Source organism: Spea bombifrons, chromosome 6 (assembly GCF_027358695.1).
Source record: "Spea bombifrons isolate aSpeBom1 chromosome 6, aSpeBom1.2.pri, whole genome shotgun sequence".
NCBI lineage: Eukaryota > Metazoa > Chordata > Amphibia > Anura > Pelobatidae > Spea > Spea bombifrons.
In genome coordinates this window covers 39,860,431-39,886,539 of record NC_071092.1, presented here as the reverse complement: position 1 = coordinate 39,886,539, position 26,109 = coordinate 39,860,431, and the positions used below count along the sequence as shown (strand labels likewise).

The 26,109-nt window shown below is 39.9% G+C and overlaps 1 protein-coding gene across 1 annotated transcript; it reads right to left on the bottom strand.

Annotated features, from left to right (window-relative positions):
• Positions 1 to 587: 587 nt before the first annotated feature.
• TUT4 (terminal uridylyl transferase 4) lies at positions 588 to 25,653 on the bottom strand. Its single transcript, XM_053470397.1, has 31 exons — positions 25,494 to 25,653; positions 22,099 to 22,193; positions 18,251 to 18,851; positions 17,280 to 17,428; positions 14,957 to 15,073; positions 14,253 to 14,430; positions 13,041 to 13,129; positions 12,530 to 12,581; positions 12,320 to 12,389; positions 11,897 to 12,023; positions 11,435 to 11,554; positions 10,955 to 11,164; positions 10,485 to 10,659; positions 9,602 to 10,245; positions 8,933 to 9,083; positions 8,189 to 8,275; positions 7,870 to 7,973; positions 7,697 to 7,754; positions 7,482 to 7,585; positions 6,964 to 7,053; positions 6,413 to 6,526; positions 6,200 to 6,277; positions 5,915 to 6,092; positions 5,740 to 5,787; positions 5,309 to 5,391; positions 4,974 to 5,089; positions 4,588 to 4,748; positions 3,855 to 3,952; positions 3,150 to 3,648; positions 1,401 to 1,562; positions 588 to 1,245 (listed from the first exon to the last, which is right to left on the bottom strand). Exons 3-31 carry the CDS (start codon positions 18,756 to 18,758, stop codon positions 1,154 to 1,156), a joined length of 4,662 nt encoding a protein of 1,553 aa, XP_053326372.1. The 5' UTR covers positions 18,759 to 18,851; positions 22,099 to 22,193; positions 25,494 to 25,653; the 3' UTR covers positions 588 to 1,153.
• Between the last annotated feature and the right edge of the window lie 456 nt (positions 25,654 to 26,109).

Sequence of the window (26,109 nt, the reverse complement as noted above, 5' to 3'; positions counted from 1 at the left end):
CCTTACAAGCATATCTGTCGCATCAGACCAAAGAACAAGTTGAAGACCTACAGAGCTCTGCCATTATACTCTAATACCTACATCAAAATCTCCGTTTATGGCTCCTCTTCTTCTGTTTCCCATACTTTGGGAATATTGCCATATCGTGGTGTATGGGGTCCCCTGGCCAACTCATGAAGCCCTTTTATCTCCAGTAGCAAAGTGGCGTAAGATCCAACTGTCCATGCTTTAGAGTTAGAAATATTTACAAACCAGCAATTTATAGGAAACCAAATCTATATTATTTAACAATTTAGGCTTTGTTGAAATTGAATAATATTTTTGTAGATACCTTCACTATAAACCATTACACATTTCTCTAATTCTAATTCTCTAGAATCTAAATTTTACAATAAATCCGCTTTATTGACTTCACCAGGTGCTTTTCTATTCCCATTACATCACAATGAGAAAAGTTTGTAAGATCTCATTTGTATTCTTCATTTTATTAGAAATAAAGAAACCAATATATCAAATAGGTTACAATTTGCAGCTTGGACTTTAATTTCAATAAAAAAAGTGTTTTTTTTCCACATCATGAGACAGTATTTGATAAAAGAATCTTTTATTGGTACCAAAGAAAATGAATTCAGCTTAAAAGATATTTGGCACCTGCTTCAGACCTAAATAATAAAAGACATTTAAAAAAATTACATTCCTTTCTTTTAAATCCTCTTTTATTTTCTAAAATATATACATTTATAAAGAGTTTGAAGCAGCCGACTCATGAACAAAGCTACTAGAAAATAAAGAACTCAATTTTATTTAAAATGCTCCCAGTTTTAAGGATTTTTTGATTATTATTATTATTATTGTATTTTTTTTTTTTTTTTTTTTTTACATTTTCTCTGGATGAAATGCAAAGCTCCCCTTAAAATGGGGTAATGAAATAAAAGAAATTAGCATCACTCAAAGGAATGATTCAAGTAAAACTAAAGCTCACGTATGTACAAATGATACAAGTTAAAGGTCTTTACTTCCCAGGGGGCCTCCGTCCGGCCAGCTTGTTACATGAAGCATATTTCGAAAGCCTTCCCAGGCGGCAAGGAGTTTAAATATTCATATTCCCGACTTCCAGCACACACGGATTTCCGTTCCACTGGCCACGATGGTGTCACTTTTTTTGAGGGATGAAATTGGATTTTAGATGAGGGTGTCCTTGTGATAAGACGGCGAACTGTGGACCGTTCTGGATTAAGGAGGCAGCTGTAAGACAGAGATAGCGTTAAAAGCTAAACAAGGCAAATATATATATTGTTCTACGGGCAAATATTGATTGCATTAAAGCACTAACTAATAAACACGGACCGGCATCTGCAGCGCTGTTAGAAGCAGGGCTAAGTGCGTTTGTGAAGACGTACCTGGTGGGTAATAAGCTTTAGAATGATAGCCAGCCGGCCCCTGCTGCAGAAAGTTCTGAGGCATGTTGTAAGGCCACGATCCTGGGATCAGAGGGTAGTGGGGGGAACCGCCGCGCTCCCAAGGAGGGGTGGGCTTTCCGAATGGTCCTTGGAATCCCTGATCTGTTTGGCACAAAATAAAAATAAAAACTGAATAACTCCTTCTGTAAAAGGAATGATTTCAAAAGCCGACTTATACATACTTGGAAAATATTAGCATAGATCCATACACAGAAGACCAAAGGGATCAATGTGATACGAAGCGTCAGCATAAGGCAGGACGACAGAGCAAACACTCAGTATTCTTTGGAACAGTAAGAATATAAGCAATCATGATATTTTTTTTTAATATAATTATATTTCATCTTCTGTAACTTAATCAGGGCTGCATTTCATTCCAGGTGGCGCTAGGCACAAAGACCAACGATCCCTCGATGCTTTAAATTAAATATATTACAAGCAATTGTAAAGAGGCAAATGCATAAAGCGGGCAATACACGACGGGAGGTAAAAATATGGCGTTCTAGACATTATTTGCTACATAGGATACACGGCCAAAGCGCAACTTGTGTCAGCAATCAAATGTTATGCTTTTGGGTGCAGTCCCGTTTAATTGATGCCCTAGTCCCCTAGATTTTGTTCCTATTGATTGTCTGGCGCTTCTAGGAAGCGCAGATTTTCTTAGTCAGTCGGCCTTTTTTTTACTGCAAGTATACGTGTGTATGTATCATTAATTCATCTCACTGTCCCTAGATAACACAAGACTCAGATCTACACTTTCATAGCTTACTGTACATAGATCCATCTATTAAAGCAGCCGTGTATTTCACAGCATTACGCGTACAGGACCCAACGTTTTGTTTTAGACTGCAAACACTTTAAAGTGCCACCTTTCTTTACAAACAGCCCTGCCCTTTGAGGTAAAACAGCCATTTTTGACATGCACAAGCAACAAAAGAACCCAGGTTGTGCACCATCTCAGCTGACTGGCTGGGGCATGCACGGACATCACCAGCATGTGTCTGTAGCACAGGAGATACCAGATGGGCAACTACAGAAAACAAGGTACCTCTTAATAGATACACTTCATTTTCTGAAAATACTAATGGGGAAGAGATTTAAGTTTGGCTACTTTAACATTTAGTGGTTCCTAATGACGTGAGCAATAAGAAATATGTGTTTGGCGTTTAGTGCCCTGTTATCAGCGACACCAACATCTATTCTTCACAGTTTGTTTGAAGGTGTTTTAACAAGTTTTTCCCCCAAAATCAATGTGTCTAGCAGCTGTGGTAGATACAAGTAGGTGTTTAAGTCTGTTATTTTAGCCCAATCCACAAACACACCAAGTTCTTATAATACTGCCCTGTGGTAAACAATAGAATGTCTCCGTTTTAATCACACAGGGAGACCCTTTGATTAATTAAGGTATTTGAAGAGTGGGGCATCTTACTAAATGATCATGACTGGCTACAAAAGCAATCTCCACGTCTGCCGATAAGGTTTGCAAGAACAATGTGAAAGAAAGCCCGTGCTACATTACTGTATCCAACACCGCATTTAAAACCTAAGCATTTCAAGGCTTCCCTGTTAAGACTGGTGTCAGGGTGCACATTTTGGGGGGGAAATCTTGTTTTATGATCTGAATAATTTCCTTTACATGTGAACACAGATGCATACACACAACGTTTTGTAATAAAGGCATGGATTTACCTGTGCTCCCCACTGTCCCATTGCTCACCAGTGAGTTGGGGGTCTGAGAGTTGTGCCAGTGTCCATCATGGTTGGAGTTGGGGACCCCCAGAGGTCTGGCAGCAGGCTGGGCAAAGATGATACTGGGGTCATTGAGATTTACAGAGCTCGGATTAGTTGAGGAGGGGCTGCTGCTACCAGACCTGGCTGGGAAAGTGACACCAGTGGAGTGAGGAGAGTTCCCAGAGGAAGATCGAAGGATCTGGCCGTGGATCGGCCAAGAGTTATTGGGAATGGGGATTTGGGGGTGCAAAGGAAGCAGTCCCAGATTGTGCAGAGGAGAGAAGTGAGTGGGAGGAGAGTGCGGAAAATTAAAAGTGGGCCTCGGAACCTGATGAGGTTTATGGACAGGTAGAGGTTGCTGCTGGCCGTTTTTGTTCTGCTGCGCCTGCGTCTGGTTTATTGAATTTTGCTGGAATGGCTGAGGCTGCGGAGAATACGATGAATGATGGGATTCCGACTATGGGAAGAAAGGGGGGTGTGACAGAGAGCGAGAGTCATTACGCTGTTCGCACTGAATCAAAAATAAACCTAGAATTAAAATGTCCTTTAAAATGCTGAAACACAATGGAACGCTTCTATATCATTTTCACCTACATCAACCGGCAAGCAGAGCTTTGAGTAATAGTGTGTCTGTTTCTTTGGATGATTCTTTCTAATACTTACAGATTCAGACGCCTGCCGCGTGCGGGTTGGTCTCTCCAGTTGTTGCAGTGGGGTCAGCACTGGCTGAGGGAGGATTAAGCTGTGCAAAAGCTGAGAAGCTGGAATTACAAGACAAGTAAAATACTGTTATGGTCCTGAATACCTAACAGTACAGGTCATAAAGACACATAAAAAAGGAATATCCATGAAAACTTCACCAAATCTCCAACATTTCCAACATCAAGAAGAAGAAGAAGAAGAACAAAAGAATTGTCATCTTCGCAGCTTTTAGCATAACTAAACTCAATAATTGAAACTAAATCTAACTTGTGCTTTTTGTTTGATCAATTATTTTGGAGATTTTGTGTATATTCGGGACTGCTGAGATCTGCGCTAAAATGTGTGTAAAGGGGAAAGCTATCTCACAGCATCTCACAACGGTTGCCTGGATCTGCAACCCTAATGGGGAGGAATAATCATGCAGATCTTGAAAAAGTTCAGATTGTTGTTCAAATCGTCTACACTGAACTGTATACTCTAAACGCAGGAACTATAAAAAGGGACAGCTCCACATTAATTTATAGCCTGCGAAAGATCCATTCAAAACACTAAACATGTTTCCCCCAAAAGAGGCATTCTTGCTGAAATGTGAAAAATCATCATACGTCATCATACAAGAAACGCAAAAAGCAGCCATATAAATACACACAGCCCATCTAGAACAGAAACGTGTAAAGAAAAACATTTTTCTTACCAAGTATGTTATTGGTTTTCTGCCGAACCGAGTTGTTTTCAGGGCAATCCCGTCGCACATGACCTACATCCCCGCAGGTAAAGCACCGCTTCTCTCTGGGGTCCCTCTCCTCCTCTTTCATGTCCTTATCATCATCCTTATCGTTCTCCTTCTTCTTGATCCTAGGGAAGAAAGTTGAACATTTTTATCTTTGTTTCCAAGGTGCTTCAGGCGTCTCCTCTTTCACATCTCTAGTACAATCAACATCGCATGTGCTTTCTCCCATCTGCTCACATAATAGGCACTGCCAAATTAATTTAAACATCAGTATCATAAAACAGCAATAAATATTTTTACATGACTATGCAATTTAATTTTTCTATCCTTTCTGGCATTTTTTTCATCACCTTCTGCGTTTGGGGCAGTCTTTCATGTAGTGGCCGATCCTCCCACAAACACGACAGCAACGGTCATTTGGGGCAAGCTCCCCATCTGTGAGGACTTTCGAATCAAAGAAGTATTCCTAAGACAAGACAGTGTGTGACATTTAAACACTGAATGAACAAGTTACCCTAAAATCATCACAGATAACATTGCAACAATCAGAAAAGAGCGCAAATTCATGATTGATATGTGAATGTTGAACTTTTTCACTCATTTGTATGGTGAAATAATTATTTTACAGTAATAGCAACAACTGCAATAAACTAAACAATATGATAAAAAGTCCAGAATAACTTACAGCTTCATACATGGGTTGGGGGTAAAAAGAGGTGCCAAAGAGCTTCCTTCCATTAATAAATGTCTTCATGATGAAAATGGTCACTGGGAAGGAAACATACAAGATGAAACGTAAAGCTCATGGAGTGTAAAGAAAAAGAACAGGAGAACATTTTCTATAAATGCATGCAAATGTCAAAATTATCATGCTGGTTCCAGAAAAAGATATGTTTTTGAAGGCATACAGTATAGCTGGACAAGCGTTTGATTGAACCATCATAGTAGGAAGAATTTAAGCTGGAGCTGAGCTAGCTCCGACTTGCTCTTTGCTTTTGGTTTGGGCTTTCCTTATGTTGCACGTAAGTCCACCTTAGCTCCTGCAACAGTTGTTATAGCCCTGCTCTAAATTTAAAGATATTCTGACTTCAAATCACGATATGGAAATATTCTTACTCTTTCTAGAGACTCCAGCTCCAAGGTTGTGATTCAGGTCAAAGGGATCTAGAACAACGCAAAGAAGCCAAGTAATTAGGATTGTCATTCCCCCCGGTAAGAACTGTCCCGAGCGCGGCACACACACTTAAATCTCTGCAAACTTGTAACTACCGCATAAAAGGACTGAGTTTACCTTCAATGGAAATGCATTTTGAAGTCCACTGCTTTTCAAAGGTGGTTAGTAGCTTTTTCTGCCTAATGCTGATGACATATTCCTTGAAGTCAAATTCTTCAGTGTAAAACCGGAGGAAGCCCAGCCAGAGCTCACCAACAGATTCCTTGTTTTTCCCCAGAGAAGGAAATCTGCATCGCTGTGAAGATACAAAAGGAAGCCCAATATGGAATGTAATATCACGAGACTTAAAAAGTCACAGCAATACGAGCAATGAGGAAATATTTACTTGTTTGTTGCACTCACCAGTTCTTCTGTGTTATCAAAGAAAAATGCATTCCATCCATCTACCATCCTCAGGGGAGTTTCCTGTCCATCGTATATCTGAACACGATAAACAAGAGGAATAACGTGTTGAAAGCAAGCTTCTGTGTGATAAAGATTTATAGTAACAAAAGGTATGGAAACAAAACACAAAAAGGCTGGCAACAAGTGTTACACCTGTCTAGGTGCGCCTACCTCCTGCAGCACCGGGATGACGGGAGGATTTCTCTGCTGAAGAAAGTACAGGACCATCAGGATGTAGGCGTACGATGATAAACTACCCCTGGAGGCATCACCAATGTCACAACGCTGGAAGGAAGACAACATGCAGCAACCAGTTAAATGACAACAACAGGATTCATTATTAATATGTGAACTATAGCAGGCAAGCTACACCAGGCATTTATTACACACTGAGCTTTGAGCCCAACATTATAAAACATTTATTCAGCATTAATCAGTCTTATTAACCACTTTCCATCATGCATAGTTCAAACATTAAAAAAGGAGCATACAAAATGTATTTTATTTAACAGACTGCACACTAATAAATAAGCTGTCACATTATCTATACAGTACATTCTAACTATCTAACTACAGCTTGGGAGCCACGGCTAGAAAAAGGCATTGTCCTAAGGTTACAACAGAATTTGATTCTTCTGCTATGAACCCATGACTTCAACTCACTTTCATTTTTATAGAGAATTCACGATCACAAATAGCGTACCATATGACAAGAAAATTACCTTGGCAAAGAATTTCACGGCATATCCGAGGTATTTCACTCGAGGATCGATAGCTGCGTATGTAGCGAGCATCCTTGTGTTGTACTGAGCCTGCAAATTAAGTTCAAAAGATTCTACGTTGTTTTTCTTACACTGGCACGACTTATACTTATTCAGTGAAGACATTTCTGGCGTTGCTCACTAAAGTTCTCTGAAGTTCTAATAATAATAGTGAGGCTTTACTTTTCCAAGTTAGGTGAAATATTATTAGTTTGGCTAAGTTTAGCTTAGTTAGTAGACAGCATGGCAAAGCTGGTCAAATGTGACTGATGGACCAGGTCAGGTTCATGCCCAAATATACAACAGACTCCACTGCATTTGAATGAAATGTAATCGTGCGCACCCTCCTGTTACCCTGTGATTCCCAGCAGTATGTGACAATCCAGAAAAGGACGATACTACCTACATATCTTAAAGGAAAGCTGGCATGTTCTTCTCTTGGCTGACAATGTTTAAAGAAGCTCTTAGCACAAACTTACCAGTGTATTGTACAAACTGATATCCCCTTCCATGCCACTCTCTCGGTGTTCAAATTTCACAATTGGAACTTTGGCAGTGGTAATGGGCAAAATGTTTTTTAAACCTAAATCATCAGGACAAAACAAAAAGTGTACATGGACAAGTCAGTAAGTAATAAAACTAGTATGTTAAATACCGGTAATATCTGTAAGAAATAGTTTTAAAAATGTGTTACCTGGATGTCTTTTTAGAACTTTTGCCAATCCTTCAATTATTTCCTTACAGTTTAGTTTCTGGGGGGAAAAAAACACAAATCTGAAAAAAACTTTTTAAAAAATATAGAAATGCAAATTGTAAATTGAGTGTTCTCATAGGTCAGATTTGTGAGTTATTAGTCTAATTTCTTACCTCTGCGTTTTCGTGGCCCTCAAGGGTCATGCAAATATCAAGGTCACTGTCCCTGAATCCAAATCCATTCTTCGATGAACCAAACAAGCAAAGTCTGGCATTACCTAGGAAGGATACCATGTCAATTAAATCATATCCCATATAATATAATAAATTGTTTTAAATAATTTTATACCAAATATAAATTAATCACATTCCTTGGGTATGTCGAAAAAAACAGGGTATCCCATTTTTATGAGAAAGACAGCAATGCACATTTTTCATTTATGAGTGGCTAATTATAAAAATATGTTTAGAAAACTTGAATAACTGTACTTACTAATAAACTCTTTACGGATAAACCTTTCCAAATATACCAGGATCTGCTCTCGATTTTGTTGTTCGATAACATTTGGTGATAGTTCATCTAAAACAAAAGGGAAAAATCAAACTACGATCATTACGTTGTATATTATACATTATGAGATGATACCAGCTATTAACAACTTTCATCTGACAAACATGATGCAGTGCAAATATGGCTCACATTGGCCTGGACTAACAGAGGGTATAGCCCATTATGTAAAGTAATACTCAGATCCCTTTAAAAAAAAATATATATTTTAATAAAAATGAAGGCAAGCTCTATAAATAATTGCGCAAGCGACTGCTGAGATTTTAATATGAAGTTATTGTATCATCTTCCATTAACTTGATGTAAAGCTCATTTGTACAGCTCTCTAAATGTTCAAGTTACCTGTTGCTCTCCCTTACTGAACACTGAGAAGATGGTCAATGATCCAGAGCAGTCTAAATGTCTTCAGGCTTCACATTAAGATTCCAACAAACAATAACCAGCCTGAAGACACATGGTTTATTTTCATAATCTACAAGAAAATAAACTGAGGCTTCTATATTAAAATAAAAGCATTCAATGCACAGCTCTCAAGGGCTTGGCTTCATCTCATTCGATGATCACAAATTGACTTTCCTAGATAAACAGCGGAGGTGTCAGCAAAGACTTCAGAAACACTACCCTAGTTTTCGTCTACACACACGGTTCTACAGGAGACACACAACATACCATAGCACCTCCTGCACACTCTGTCCAGAACTTCCCGGAACCTGGGCGTCATTGGGGGCAGAGGTTTTAAGTCAATCTTCTTGAAATCTTCTGGACATTCATCTTTAGAGTGTCCATCACGCTTGCAGATGCTGCAGACTATGGTGGGAGGCTGGGAAGACATGACAATAATCATATTATAGACAATAGACAATATTTGGGTTTATATATGGTTAGTTCTGTAAATATAAGCCGATACTAAAGCAAGACAGGGACATTACAAATGTGTTAATAAGATAAAGAGGATAAGCACTAGTCACATCAAAACAATATTTTGAATAAAGACATGATGTAAACGTTCTGATAATGAAATTGCTAGCAAATTAATAAAATCAAGATATATGTAGAAATCCTGCATATGAAAAGGTAATCAAGGTGCTCACAGAAGCTTTAATGTCCTGGAGATAAAAGCTAGAACATCTGAGATAATACATACATACACACACACACGTGTGTGCAGATCTGGGTCTTGAAAGTATTATACCCCACTGTGCCACCTTTCCACGAAAAAATATTTTTTTTTCTGAGGGACTATGACCTGTAATGAAACACTCGCTGCATTTTGCAATGTCAAAGAATCCTGGTTTGTGCGGTCTGAATAACAAAGAGGACTCAGGTATCCTGGCTTACCTTCCCAGAAGTCAATATAAACTTGTCAAAGACATAGTGTAAATCCTCCTCACTGAGGTTTCCTTCATCCTTCAAGGCTTTGCGATGGAACGAGGTAGCAAAAGTGCAGTTGTCTGAGCAGTTTTCCAGAGGCTGGGGAAGGGCCACGTCACACGTTCTTTCAGTAGTATCATGTAAGTCTGTAACAGTTGAGGGGTCTTTTCCATTAGAGTCAATGTCTTCTCCATCCGTCAAGCATTCAACTGATTGTGTCTCCAACTCGTTTTGATCCTTAGGGGGGGTAGAATGGTTTTCCTTCTCACTACCCACTAGCAGTCTTTGCAATACACCAGTAATCTCATTTTCAAAAGGACAATCTGCCCCATTGCATTCCAGAGCATCCTCTCTTCCAGATAGTTCCAGTTCCTTCCCATCGCTGGCTTCCCCTTCTGGGAGACTGCCATTTACCTCATGATCCCCGGGTTTTGAAAGCTTCTGGCTGTTTAGCTTCCTCCTCCTCTTACTGTCCATTCTAGATTTATTCCGTTCCTTGCTTTGCGGACAGGCAAAGTATCTGTAGGCTGCTCTGAAACGTTCTAGAATGTACTCGTGGACCATCTGGCTGTTTAGACTCCTTGCAACGTTCCTCTTTAGTGCATAGGGATCTATCAAAAATAAAACAAAGGCGCCCATACTTCATAAAACCTACTTTTTTAAGTAAAATAAAACACAGCTGTGGGCAATAATGTTGGGGGTACAGTACAGGAGGAGGATAGCATTATCTATTCCGGCTTTGTAATGATTTTGTGAACAGAGCTGAATTGCAACCCCCACACATGCAATGTTTAAGTTGATTAAGGAATCTTATTACAGAATGACACAGAATTAGGGTTAAGAACCTTACCTTCAATGGCTATCCTCCTTCTTGGCCAGTTTTTGCTGTCCCTACTCAACAAATCATGTGCTCGCACACTAATCACATTCTCCTCGATTGCAAACTCCAACGTGTAAAACCTGAGCAGCTCCAACCAAAGCTGACCAATCGGCACATGAAGAGGCTGCTCGAACATCAAAGTGCACTGCAAGAAATAAATAAATAGAATGAATATAGGATCTAACGAGTGAACCATAACACGCTTGGTACACCACGTGCACATTAGGCATTTACAGGCTTGAGCAGAGACTCAGAACATCATAGACACCGCAGCCTGAACATACTGAATGAAACAATGGTGTTGGGAGTCTCCAAACCGAATAACCACAAAGTTTTAAGTTGTATCTACATACACCTTTTTTTTGCTCTGGTGACAGGTGGGTTTTGAAAAAATTCTAGCTCTGAAATGGCAATGATAATTTCCTCTATAGAAGACTCACCTTTCCTAATTTGTCCTTGTCTTTCCCAGCCTCTGCTTCAGGTGCCAATGTCTTCCTGTGGTTCTGTTCCACTCTGACCCCGCCATCAACAGCTGAAGAACTCTTGTTGTCGATACTGCTTGTTGGTTTGTATTCCCAGTCCACATACCCCTCCTCAGAAACACCCTTCAGGTGGTATTCATCTAACTTCTTTGGGTCATAACCTTCCATCTACAACCAAAGAGACACAGAGCTACCATCAGGTCATGTGTCCGAGGACAGAGTGAGGTAATGACTCAATACGGATTTAATAGACTTTATCATCTGATTTATGACTTTACAAAAGTATACCCGTATACAACTTGTGAAATGAATTAACGCAAGCAGCCGTGAGGCTTTCTTACATGTCCTTATTAAATAAATGGACAGGTTATGATGTGGTGCTTCAAAACATTTGCCAGGTCTCTGGGAACCTGGCTTACACACACCTAACTTCCTTACCCAGGGTCCCAGATATGCTGGTAATATTGGTGGCTGTCTTTTCTGTAGGAAAAACACCACCATTAAGGCAAAACAGTACGATGGGATCCCACCTTCCATCTGGCAGTCTATGTGACAAAGCTGGAAGAGACAAAGCAGACGCAGGACATAAGATTTATAAAAGCCGAAAACAATTATATAATACTGAAACACAGATAAACAAAAGTAACTGTCATTTAACATTTTTTTTAATGACAAATTATATTCCTTTACCTTGTTCGAGACACCGCAATATACAATTTTGTTGAAATATTTTCAGTTGTTAACTTTGCAGCACAAAACTGCACAGGGGAATATCCTTTCTTATATATTTATACATTTCTCCTTACCCGAGACATGCTTATATTGGAACTTAGCGGGAGGGGAACGCAGACAAGCTGACATTTAACCCGGGGGCTCTGAGACCCCAAAAACGTTACTCACCTTGGCCCAGTAGCGGAACACCAGCACCAGCGGGATGAGAACAGGCTCCAGCCTACCGAGAGCAGCCAGTAACTCCGTGGTAAGGCACGCAGTATCATTCCCAGCACTCACTTTGCAGGTTAACCCACTGAGAACAAAAGCACAAGTGCAAAAATCACAAATTTATAGCAGTGGGGACAGATATAACAATTGTCATAAGCATCCGATCTTAGATTTGCATGCCACAAATATGGCAACGCAAAAATAAAACTGGAGACATCTCATATTACCATCACTAATACAGAATGGATTTTTAAAGTTTATGCAGCTAAAATCTTTTTGGCAACAATTTAGTTTTAAGGAAGATCTATGTCTGGTGGGCTTAGAGACTTATACTGCTATACCATATGTAGAAAAGTAAATTACTTATTGCTTATTATATACCTTTGTTCATCCTTGCAAAACACCACAGGGACCTTGGCATGGAAATCAGATTCCACTTCTGCATAGCCAGCTGAAAACAAAGGATAAAATCTTTAGTGGCCAAGAATAATGGCAAGTTATCACACCTTTCACGGGACGCCGTGGGGGGTTCATTAAGCGATTACAGGGAGACGGCTGATCTCACTTCTACAAAAATGATTAAATACTTACTGCAGTTTTTCAAAATCTCCAGTACTTGTATTAAAACCTCTTGTTGGCTCAGCTATTAAAAAAAATAATGATTATAATAGCAAAATGCATTTTTATAATCTACAGTAGTCACAAAAAGAAACTGCAAGCAAATAAAATACATAGTAACAGAATAGCGAGGGCTAAAATGTTTGCAACATCACAACAGGAAGTCTACTGCCCTTCACTTCCTGTTTTTAACCTCTGCACATCTGATACAGGCAGACATATAGGAGGTGTACTCGGTAAAGGCTGAGTACACCTTTCTGAAGCCGAGTGACTAACAGAAGCCTAGGCGATGTACAATCACGTCTAAGCTATAAGAAATCAAACTTTCCTTTCAATGAAAAATCGTACATACTGCAATAAACATTTCAACGTTAGGACAAGCAACGGTTTTTAAATCCGTTTCTCACGGTGTATTAAAAAGCCAACTTTCATGCAACGACGGACCCTTCGGTACATTGACAAAAGCTGTTAAGATCATATATACCTTAGGAGGAAACTTAACATCGATATTAACGTCACTTGTTTTCAATGCAAACTTGGTCATGGAGGATCCGTACATGCGCAGACAGCATTCTGTAAATCAATACATAGATCTTTGTTTATTATGTCATTGACAGTTATTATTATTATCTTTTATTTATATAGCGCCAACAATTTACGCAGCGCTTAACACAATTCAAGGGGTCTGACAAGACGAGAATTGACAGGCTAAGACAAACCGATACATTAGGTGGAGAGAGCCCGGCTCGCAAGCTTACAGACTGAACAACAATGGACATTGTCTCTCTCATTACAATAATATATAAAAAGAGAAACAGAATAATTCATATTTATAGATAAAGGCGATAACTTTATATTGCCATAATATACGATGCACAATTTGTGGCATGGAAGGTTTCCCGGAGTTTGCTTCTTTAAGCATGAGGTAAAGGGGGTCACGACACTAAAATAAAGCCCCCCAAGCAAAGACAGAGTACAGGACATCAACAAGACTCTCAAGAAAATCTGCACGCTAAGTGAAACCGCCAAGCAGCTCCAAAAAATTAGGATGCTGGTTCCTCACATCGACGTATCTGCTGAATTAACAATTATGGAGAAGCGCTCTGCCGATATAATGATTATGCCCATATCGGAGTTGTTTAAATGATACCAAAAATGCTGTTCTTGTGTGTAGAGAACAATCTTGAATTCAGTTGCAACAGAATGTGTACACAGTGCTGTACGGGTGCAGGTAAACGCCACAGCTACAGATATGCTAATACAATCAAGTTTCCCTGGAGCACTTTTGCCTGAAGCCCTGAACAATTCAGTTAACGTTGCCGAGCCGCAATCTGATCCCATAACAAAGGTATGTTAATGCAGGCAGAAGTAATATACCCCGGGCAGAAAAACAGTCTGATTTATTACAAACAGCCCACACGAGGAGAAAACAAATACTCCAGATGTGCAGTGTGACTCCTTATTACATCCCAGGTCCTAACTGATTAACAAATGAGTGCTCTCGCATTGTTGCAAATCAAGTTCAGCGGGTAACTCTCTGTTCTAAGGGTAGAAAGGGCAGAAATAACTAATAGATGCAAAATATATCTATATTTTTTTTATTTCCAGCACTTTTAATGTTATATACAGACTGCATAAACCACCTATGCTATACAACTGCAATATGCAATCTAATTTACCAGCATGGGACACTTACCAGGTAATTTAACCTGGATAATTTTCTCCATCTTGATGACGATTTCCTGGCGGAACAGGAAGTCCTCCTGAGATATCCCATTCTCCTTGGCTGTGTCTATCAGGGTCAACCCTATAGCGGCTATCTGCGCTGCGGTCGGTGGGGGGAGACCGCGCAACTCATTCTCCTCTTGTTTTTCCTGCACGGGGTGGGGGAAAAGTCAAAGTGTTCACAAAAACATGTTTTTTATTTCTATAAAACAAATATTTGTGGTATGTAATTTAATGCCATGCTCTAGCAGTATTACTAAAAAGCTCGTATATTAACTATAGACTCCCTGATACTGCCCCTCCCCCGTACTCTTTATCTCAGCCCTATGAAGTCCTTAAGGGCCAAGGGCAGGAGCAATGCTGGAAATATACTGCTCACTGTTTTTGTGAACCAAAAGTTTACAGTAATCAAACTATTACAAACATTCTAAATTGTCCAGTTTCTTTAACGTGCCCCCCGAAAACCCCCTCCCCCTCCAGGGATACTTACCAAAATACTGCAAGCACAGTGCAATGCATCGGACGGGTGATGCTCACACATCTCTATCACCGAGTTGTAAGGAGCTGTGATACACACTACCAGCTCTACAGTCGGGAAGACGCACTAACTACAAATGTGCCTTGTGGGGTGAAATAACACAGAAAAGCTCGGGCTTCACTTCGAACTAACTTTACCAGAATATTCTTTTTGTGACGTTTCTCCTTTATGTGCTTGTGAGCTCCGGGGACGTTCTCGATGTGAATAGAGCAGAGTCTGCAGAGGTACTGGTAGCTGGGGAAGTCAGGGGATCTCTGAAAGAAGCGAGAGGGGATGGGGTCTGGTAAACATCCTGCACAATCAGAATGACAATAGACTGATATCGAGTTTAAAGCCTAAGCGTTCCATGCGCAACCTCCTCCTGGAGCCGCCCCTTTAACCCACCTTCCCTGCTCCTTCCCAAAGCAACATTCATCCTTAAAAGCAGGAGGGACAGTCAAAAAGATGTTGGGAACCATAATGCATTTCATTTCAATTACATTTAGATCTTGTGTGTAAAAAAAAACTTTTTTTTAAAAGTTACTGCAGGCTTGAGAACATCATCGAACTCGCCCTTGCTTTTAATCAGTCTAGGACATCTGCATTTTGCGTTGTGGACATATGTTTATTTACATCTGTATGCTGATCCAAGCCTCCATACACCACAAAATCATTGTACAGATGTGTATTCAAACCTTTTTCTTTCCTTTCGTGATCTTAATACTGGGTAATAAGGCATCAAATGCCATTTTATATCAATGTTTGAACTCATCTAAAAGTGCAAGTGCTAAGCCCATGATAGATAATGAAATAAGGTGCAGTCAAGCAAAGGAGAGGGCTACAGTTAGCCTGTCCTGGACTAGTTTGGACCAGAAGGAGGAGAGGACAAAGACAGATCCACACAAGAACACAGAGATTTCTTGTCCTCCCATTCACATGTATCCTGTGCTGTCAGATATTTTATGATAGCAAACATGTATTCCATATATTCTGTATTTTACATGAACACAAAATGGAGTCAGAGCCATTTTATTTTACTTAATCATGTAGTGATTATTTCTTTTTGTCCTTGTTCCCTCTATAATTGAGAACAAAGGAGTATTCATGTATAATGATGTTTCAGCGTATATATGATACAATTAATGTTATCTTCCATGAGAAGGTTAAGGAGTAGACACTGCATCTCTTTAGAAATGTAACTTGGAATGGGGGATACATGGGAAGACTACCAAGACCTGAGTTACTATCTAGGAAGTAACATTTGGCGATTAGGGTGACCAAGGATAAATTCCAAACACATATGTAATGGTTTTAAGTTAATTCTTAGACCAGAGCGTCTCTCACAGGTAAATTAAGAAATTACAACGGTGTAAATATGAGTAGAAATCCTAATTATAATGGGTAAAACCCACCGTTATGATTGGAGAATTCCAATCAAGAGGTGGAGGCTTTGATAATAAGCCCTGTCTTTAAAAGCTTATGTCTTGAATAAAAAAAAAAAGACCTTAAGATCGCACCCTGAAATGGACAGACCCTGACGGATTTATTCACCAAATTTACCCCAGAGAATTGGAACCTTAAGATTCTGGCACCATATTTCACTCTTGGAATTACTTTGAGTTCTAACCTATATAACTGGTAGAAAGTTATATTCTTTTCCACTTAATTTCTTGCCAATGAACCTGGATTAATTTCTACAAGGACCGGTGGGACAACAGCAACAAGTGGTGGTAATTACAATTGTTTTATTATTCTGAATAGAGATGAATTTTGTCTTCTTCGTATAGAATTCCCTGTTTCTGGGAAGTACTATATTGCATTATTGTATATGAGGGCTTGTGAGACTGCAGCTTATAACCCGTGATAATAACAATAATGAAAAGGTATTTTTACCTATAGATGAAGTTTGACATTATTTGCATCTATTAGGAATTTCACTAATACTCTTAGACACAATTAAATTATTTTTAATTTGTTATATTAGTTGAACTAATGTTAGAGAGATAGTGATATCTTTATTACTGCCCTGATTATTATCAATTTTTGGTTGCTGAGTGGGATGGAAATTGTGTTTTAGACTCATAAAGTAGTAACTCATATTGATAACTATCGATAATATACTGTATTTGTATTGATTCATTTTTGACATGTTTTAAGAACTTTGTGTTTTATATTATGCACTGTTTGACTCATATATAGATTTTATAAATTGTATTTACAATAAATATTTTTGATTGACTAATTTGGTGATATATATCTGATTTGAATTATAATTTTCGGCGATCTGAAAGGATTTAGGATCGGAGATAAAAGATAGGGTATCTCCTTAAATTAGTATTGTGGATGTGGTACTACAATATTTGGTAGCGTCGTTATTTTGCGTATGTGATAAAATATTGGTTTTGCCTATTTTGTCTCATTAATATCCCTAACAGTGCACACTTCACATACGTGTATAGCTTTTCCTACCACACGTGTTACCTTCGCTAGACGGTAGATGTAATCCCTCTGCAGCCTCTCTTCGGCCTGTTTCAGTCCTAGCTCCTGGTCTGCTAGCGTAGAATCCTCGGTTGCGCTCTTGAGCTGTGCATTAACAGACCCAATACTGGAGCTGCTGTCCGTGCTACTATCTGAAGAGCAAAACAGATTGCTAAGGATTTGGGGGACAGATAAAGGCTAATTTTCTATTCTTGCATTAAAGTTCATCCCCAGAAAAGAACAAAACACAAGGTGTGCTGCTGCATGCAACCCTAAGTATCACTACCTTCTACACTATTTATTTTACTAAACTGACTCACATTCACCATTACAATGTAGGTCAGGGCTCAACAATCCCCAGATGCCGGGTCACCATGGTGACAAGAAATTGCTTCCCGGCACCTAGAATTTCACTGGTTGGACACAATATCTGGCTCTACGTTGAGAACGAGTCTCCAACAGTTGACAAATGGTGACCAATCCGTTGGGATGGCCTGATGGCGAGTGTACAGGATCACACGTCTACTAACCCAGTGCGATGTAAGGGTTCTAGAAGCATTTCTCAAGAAGAGGCTGCTAAGAATGCGCAAATAAAGGGAACTGGTGTAAATCAATATTAACTAATTATTCATTAAAAGAGAAATATACCAATAAAATGTTCCTTTAAGGCAATATTATCTCATTTAAGAAACAAAATAAGACAAAAAAACATTGGCCTCTAATATGATAACTTCACCAGATATTCTTTAAACAGCACTGTTTCAGCCCATGAATTCTGTGTATCCTTGCCTGAAAACAAGTAAGCAAATTACTAAGGTGCCTGAGATCAAGCTGGGATATCCCCCCCCAAAAAAACATGGCCTGCTTGTGGCCCTCGTGGACTGGAGTTGTGCAGTCCTGCCTCTGTTATATAATGTAGTTTTGCAGCACTGACATGTTGGCACATAGGAATATTATAGGAGCTGCACACTCACTCCCAGGTACGACAGAAGGCTTCTGATCATGCTCGGCCGGCTCCTCGCTAATATCCGGTGGCACGCTGCCCCTCATTGTTCCCGGGACATTATCCGAAACCTCTTTGGGTTGGCATGAAGTCTGTTCCTTAGATTTTGGAAGGGTTTGCTCTGTCTTCATCTCTGCTGGCTGCTTGACGCTACCAGATGGAGGTGAAAGTAATTTCTTAGCTCTTGTTGGATTTTGATCCTGCACAGTCTGTTCCGAGTCTATTGCCCCAGTGGTGCAATTAATTGAACTGTCCTTGGCTGGTGTCGAGACTCCTAATACCCCTCCGCAGGGCTCATTCTTTTTCCCCTTCCTAGTTACGTTCAGAGAGCTGCCTTCCGTATCTCTGACCGGTTTACTGTCCCCTCTGTGTTTGTGCTTCTGGTTGGTTACCACGCGCACCCCTTTATTCTCGCCACGGCCGTTACGAGCTTGTGGCTTCCTTGGTTCATGGTTTGCAGGCTTTGAGAGACCTTCCATTTTTCAGCGCCTACTTTCAGACCATGGAAGAAGCAGTTGTCAGGTCAACGCAGAGCTCTCACGTCCATATGCCAAGCCAACGACCCACTTCACCTGCCCAAGAAACAAACATTAGGTATGTGAGAGACAATTCATTAAACTCACGCACTAAAGCTCTCAATTCACTACAAAACCTGATTAGGACCAAGATACAGCGCTATGTAAACGGAATTACATGGTTTGATCACATATCAGTGGCTGATTTTGTGTCACATGATAAGTATGTGTTCCTGGCAAAAAAATAAATAAATAGAAATTATGCAAAATTCTACGTGAAATAATTACTTCTGCTAAAGGTTTGGACCTGTAATCATACTGTGAAGGACGTTGCTAATGCTGCCTTTAGCTACGAGAGCTGAATTGAGATGAGTAAGTGGAACGGACCGTTTAATAAATGTATAACTCTGGCAGTTTTACAGCCCAAGAATACACAGAGATGGAATACTCTTGCCTGCTCGGAAAAGCATTATTGCATGAAGGGTTCGGGTCTTTCCAAATAGTGTGCAAAGGCTGAGTGTTTTGTTTTCCTTCTTAGGTCTCTGTGAACCAGCTGTGACGCAGAATAAAAAGGACATGTTTTTAATAGGGGAACAGCACTAAATCATTCAGTGTTTTCCCCATCTAACATCAATGGAGGGCGCGTACATATAAATTAACTTTATAATTAGAACAGAGCGTTCATGACAGTTCTCCGGGTAGTGCTCAAATACCTCTCCCGACTCATTCTGCCACATAAAACGGGGGCATCATAGTCATATGTCCCAAGCACACAGGTGAAACTGATACGTCTCCTTCCAGCACACAGCAATCTCATCATGATTCTGCCGCACGCACGGCCAGCTGATGAGCCAAGACTCGCAAGCCGTACGCAAACACCGTAACAGGCGGCTCATTCATGCACCCATTAACCACGGCTCCAAATCGAAGGCAGAAACCCAACCACCGCCATGTAAGAGGCCAGAAACAAACTAAAAACAAACTTGGAATACGGTGGATTCTCTCCTGGATGTGGATTTTTGGTTTTCCTCGCACCATTAGAATTTGCATAATTCGAATTTCTAATAATGTCTTAAAGTTCTTTGTGGGGTGTTCGTCCCCGAACATTCCAAAACAACCTGCTTTCATAGGTCGGTAAATTAAGTTAAGAATGACAGTCTTTGAGTCTTTGCTTTGTTTGTTTTTGAACAAGGTGATCGACAACAATTCTTCTGAGCCGGTTCAACTGGGGATATTATAATGGCCAAAACGTCATAAGATATAATATCTGGGTGGAGAGATCTTGGTTTATGAATTTGGTCTATAGTGAAATTATCCGTAACAGATCGCAGGGAATAATATAAACGTAACAGATGAAATTTGGAACTAAGAATGGCCTACGGTACTTTTGAAATTGTTTTTTTTTGTCATCGAATAGCTTGTGTATAGAGGATGCAAGGAGTCTGGGTACTTCTTCCCATATTGAAGCATCTTATTAAGCGTTAGCTACCTAGGTGGTAACCAACTGCTCTAACATGTAGGACCAACTGTGCCCAAATCTTCATCATCACCTTAATAATGCTAAAGATGGATGGAGTCTATGAAATGTTTAGACCCTGGATCAATCATCGGTAACTCTTACAATAATATATATATGGACTGTGGATATTTGCTTTCTATATACTTATGTATGAAACTCTAAAATAATAAAAGCAATCTCTTTATTATTTGGCATGATGACATTTAACACACTTACGAGTTACTATAAATCCATTTCCTGATATAGTATAAAATACCAAAACAGGCTGTGTGTAGGTGGAATATACTGGTTTATGATGTGTTCCAGCAGCAGGAACGTAAACAGAAGGGAAGCCATATAGAAACGGGTAAGAACTCCAAGAGACATAGCTTGGGCGCGCTCCCTTTTTTTTGGAAGCCAGGGGAAGGCATACAGTTATAACTTCTTAAAGTGGGTCAGTGAACAGTCTGCTCACGTGACGACTCAATCAGCGCACATTCATTTACTAAAAGAAGAAGCTATAAGGAATCCTTATATTGCCTAAAGTCAGCAGCTGAGCAAATCACACCACAACCAAGGAGCCTTTGTTCTTCACGGTTCTCCTCGCACAATTTAAAGGGGAAAACATCAAACAATGTGAAAGTATTAGCCAAAAAATTGATGTTTCACATTTTTACTTAATATAACCAGGATTGTGACGATAGCTATCAACTTTACTTTTCAATACTGGGGAAACTGCAAGTGAGTTGGTTGGCTTTCCTGCACATGGGTGGCGTTCACAACTTACTTTCAGAGGATGGTTTACAATGAATATCAGTCTACTTTGCATCATACAAGTCAATTGTGTAGGTAGAAGCCATATGACAGATGTCAGACACACCAAGTGATAACACATTTGTTTATGATGGTAGCCGGAGTCTATTAATCATAGTGCACCGTCATATTACACAAATGACCTCTCTAACAAGACATACTGATGGAGGCAAACAGTCGCAACTATATTATTAATAATACATTTTTAATAAATAATATTCAATAGGGCAAACAAAACATTAAATAGATGCACCAGATAATGATGATGAAGGAAAAAAAGTCAAAAGAAACAGCATGTCCAAATGTTGATTTCGGCAAAATTACTATGAAAAGATCTACTGTGAGTTTATTTAATACATTATGTGAAATTAAATATTATTTCTGTTGTGATAATGATCCTTGTTTTTTGGGCACCAAGTACAGGCAGCTATGCGAGCCCACAAGAAAATATATCTGTGAAAACTTATGTGGCTCTCATTTACAGATTAAGGACTAAAAAACCAAAGCAAAACAACAGTTTTAAGGGAAAAATCTCCTGCAGGGCATTTAGATGGGGAAAGGGGCACATGCATTTGGGGGATTCTTTTGAAAATGTAGAGAAAACATGCAGCTATCATATGAATTAAAGTACATATAATTGCCGGGCGTCCTTTTAATGGTTTCTAGACATAAGACCAAAAACACTGCCTTTCATACGACAGGAAAATACACGTTTGTCACACGCCATTAACAGCAAATGGTGTCTCAGACAAGCTGTTACTGATCTCACCTGGAAACAAGATATATAAATATGGCTATTCCCTAAGAAAAACGTACATTAAAAGAGAAAAAAGATAAGATTCAAAAGTTTTTTCATCCTGCTCCTTGGTTTTGATACTGATTTCTGTAGCAGTATCCTTTCCTGGCTCCTAGTTTTTACCGTCTGACCCGTAAATGATCATAACAGACATCTGTAAGGCTACATTTCCAAGTCACAATGTATCTTTTGTTTACCTTAAGTCTTCTTTTACATATTATTGTGTTGCTGTCCAGAATGAAATGTTTGTTGTGTTATACGAGAGCATGAAGTCACTTTTATTCATTTCTCCCTAGATTTGAGAAGAAAGGAAAGAAAATGGTTACTAGAAGCATGTATTTAGAGAAAGAAAGGCTTGAAAAATGAATTTCCCCAAAGCTGCAGAGAACACAAGGTTATCTTTAATAACCGATTACACTGGCGGAAAATCAGGTCACATGTGGCAAGAGCGTCTATCAGCCGGTGACACATAAGAGAAGTGAAACTCAACTCTCAAAGTCTCGGGGTAAACAAAACTAATCCGCTACTCTCTCCAGATCGAAATATGTTATGTGCCCGAGAGATGATACATCTAACCATTAGAGAAAAGGTTGCGTCATACATATAACTCCCAAAAACATATCCGCATGCCTTACCGATATCATTTATATTATAATAAGGGAGATCCTGAGATCCCGGGATCATATTGCTCATAAGCGACGTAAAGAGAATCGACATACTTTTCCCAAGTGGTGGCAGCTGATTCTGGTTTGTTAGTAAAACTAGTTTTGCCACCTTATAAATCTGCATGAGATTATACAGGTCCCTCGCTTTTAAACAGTGTACCTCCAAAACAATCAAAGACCATTAAAAAAACACAAAAACAGCACACTAAAATAATTGAATTAGCCCAAGAGCCGTACAGATCCCCTTCGAGGTGCAGGGTGCGTTTATTCACCTGCCGATGGAAGCCGTATTAAAAGAAGTAGTGGCTGCGAAAGAAGCAGGAAGTGAAGCTTTAATTTATTGCCAATATACAAATTCTCTTATAATAAAATAATCCACAAAAAAGGGGAAATAAACACGTCTGTGACGCTGGGCAGGGCGGACTGCGAAGGGCTTTAGTAACGTGCAGAAGGAGGATTGTTGGCCCTAGAAGGAGGTCCATCTCTTCCAATGACCACAGAACACATATTATTTCTCAGGCTGTAATATTACATTATTATATATGTTGTCCTCGATCTTTTGATAGAACCAACAGGGACGTATCTCACTCACTAGATGCCATACGTATCTAACCCGTCAACCCGCCTACCCCTGCCGCTACGCAAGAGACCTCATCTCTTAAAAAAAATTGGGGTGTCTAGCCAGACGAGGAGCAAGTTCATGAGTCCAAAAGATAAAAATGCATATTTATATGAGTGGCTTCATGATTGTCATTCCACCGATTGTGACTTCTAGTACCCAGGTGTTCCAGCATCTGAAAGCTTAACTTCAAATCAAGGTCTAACGTCTTAAGATAGGTACACCCCCCCCCCCTTTATGGAAAAGCTTTCTGTAGTAGAAACTCTGCCATTCCACCTAGAAAAAAAAACGTACATACGGCCGTACTCACAAGTCTGATCTATGTTTATCCAGGTGGAGGAGTCATGCAGAACAGTGTTTCGCGCACATATTTTGTAGGCGGTAGGACGGGGACAACAGGCAGCTCTTTACCAGAATCAGATTACCGACAGGACAGCGAACCAATAATTGGAGCTAAATATAGCAACTGAGCGCATGTCCGCGTCTTCTGAAATAACATGACCTCCTTCAAAGAAAATAAGCCATTTAAATACAAATAGCCCCGAGGATATATTTGCTCTCACATGGAAGCAAATATTCTAATATTTACATTGGCACCGAAAGCATTAAGAAATGTCCGGTTGGTCTATACGCAACGCTGTTCTGCGATCCGCGGCAACAGTCAGCGGTTCATGCAATAAATAAATAAAAAGGTACAATCTCTGGGCAGATATCCGCTTTGCACGGTAACAATAGGAACGCAAAAATATATAAAATAAGGTAAATTAAAGTGTGCGGAATTATATGCAGAAACACAGAGCAGTTTGCTTAACACACGATAGAACGGCGTACGCTGCAGGTAACCTAATATTGAGCAAACCCAAATTTAACAAAAGGGATTACTGTCTATTACTGTAATATTATTTATTGTTTTTTATATAGCGCCATCTTATTCCATAGCGCCGTACAATGGGTAAACAGGAAATAACAAGTAGTATATAACATAATTCAATTTACAGAAACAACAGGTGAGGAGGGCCCTAGTCAAACAAGCTTACAATCTAGAGATACAATATAGCACTGTCTCCAGGACTGGTAAAGAAATTAAATATAAAAACATAATACAGAAGTTTTACCTAGTATCCTGCATGTCACAATATAACCCCCGGCATAATGCTACAGCAATGTTTAATGACAACATTTTCCATTATTTACATTAAAACGGAGGTTTAGATATAATGTAAGGATATTTTTACTTTACTTAAAAGGTGGTAGATAAATGGAACCCCGTCTCCCCGTGGCATTGGCTTATGACATTTAATTATGTATGGGATGGGCATAAAGCTATCCTGAATCTAAGACGTGACCAAGTAATGATTAAGATCTCAGCCTCGTCATCAGGAACCGACAAACTAGATGGGCTGAACGGTTCTTATCGGATGTCAAATATATGCTTCACCAAGATATACGTAGGATAATAGCGTATATTACCGGAAAAATAAGAAAAACCTGCTGCACACTGAGAATGCGTATGTAACAAGCACATCATTCAAAATAATATGATATAATGAATTAAAGGTGCTGTTCCACTTAAGCAAAGCACTTTGTTCTTCTGGCAGATTGCAAGCTCACAAGACCAGATTGCAAGCTCACAAGACCAGGGCCGTCTTCTCCATCCGTACCAGTATGGCCTAACATGCGTCAACTTTTTTAATGATATGGTTGCTTGTTGCTGTGCCTGTGTTGTAATAAAGAACGCTCTGGTTCTCTATATTTAATCTTCTCATTCTTTTCTCTAAAGGTATAACCACATAAAACTTCTAAAGATGCTTTTTTTTGTTTCTATGGCAACAACCTATAGGGTGCTCCCAGCAATCACTATGAATGAGGCAAAAGTTTACAGGGTAAGGAATTATTTCTGCCAAATGTTTGGGATCAATGAACATTAGGGGATGAGAGGCAATATTTTTAGTTTCATTCCAGAAAAATATAAATCATAAAGCCCTTTAATTTTATATATGAAGAACATACAGGGGGCTTGAGATGTGAACACAACAGCATTAAACACACAAGACCAAAAACAGAGCAACATGTAACACACACAACAAAAAACACAGCAGGATAAACACAACACAATGACACAGCCCTTCCCACTGTAACTATATACATATATGCACAATGTAAACAAAAGCCGCCATACGTCAGGTCCCTATATGTAAACACATAAATGTATATAAACACAGACACACCTCCAGGCCGCCCCCTCCCGGTCCCCTCAGCTCCTTCCAAACCCGGGCCTAATAAACAAAGTATGGGGGGAAGCGCCTACCAGAGACCGGTGCTCAGTAGGCCGCAGCGAGTCGGTAGGGGAAGAGATTGCACCCCCCGGAGGGCGCTAGTAACGCGCTGTACGCGGGGCCGCCATGTCCGGCTCCTCCCGCTGTGCAGGCCCCGAACACACAGCTCACACCGCCGCCATGTCCGCCGCGAACTGCATCATGGGGAGGGGGAGGGACCTGCACAGTCACTAGGGGACAGAAAGTAGTGGGGCAATTGCCGCTCGGTAGAGGGGTAGGAGGGTGATTCAGACAGGGGGTAAGTGTCTTGTATGGGAGATTGCCCCATGGAAGTGCATACCACCCAAATGTCTTTACTTAGGGGGGACATTCCCTCCTTGGGACCTAAATCCGTCTGTTGTTGGGATGTCAGAATGTTTGCTGGGTGTGAGGGCATCGCGAGGTTCTACAGCCATAAGAGTTACTATTCTGTGTTTACAAACAGCGGGGAATGTTTATAAATTCAACTAATAAAACGAATTTTCCTTCCAGATACAACGGGTCACGTAAAAATGAATGCCCCGCCCCCGTCCCGCCTCTAGCCACGCCCCCAAACGAAGTGTCTTTCTGGCCCTTTTCAGGTGTTGAGGTATGATGGGGAAAACGCTG

What these genes read in the sequence shown, in the direction of transcription:
- TUT4 (XM_053470397.1), bottom strand. Translation starts at nt 18,758, where the DNA reads ATGGAAGGTCTCTCAAAGCCTGCAAACCATGAACCAAGGAAGCCACAA. An exon ending in CAGCATATCTGGGACCCTGG is followed by an intron (nt 11,165 to 11,434) that starts GTAAGGAAGTTA and finishes CTTTGGTTGTAG; the next exon opens with ATGGAAGGTTATGACCCAAA. An exon ending in TATCCGTAAAGAGTTTATTA is followed by an intron (nt 7,974 to 8,188) that starts GTAAGTACAGTT and finishes TATCCTTCCTAG; the next exon opens with GTAATGCCAGACTTTGCTTG.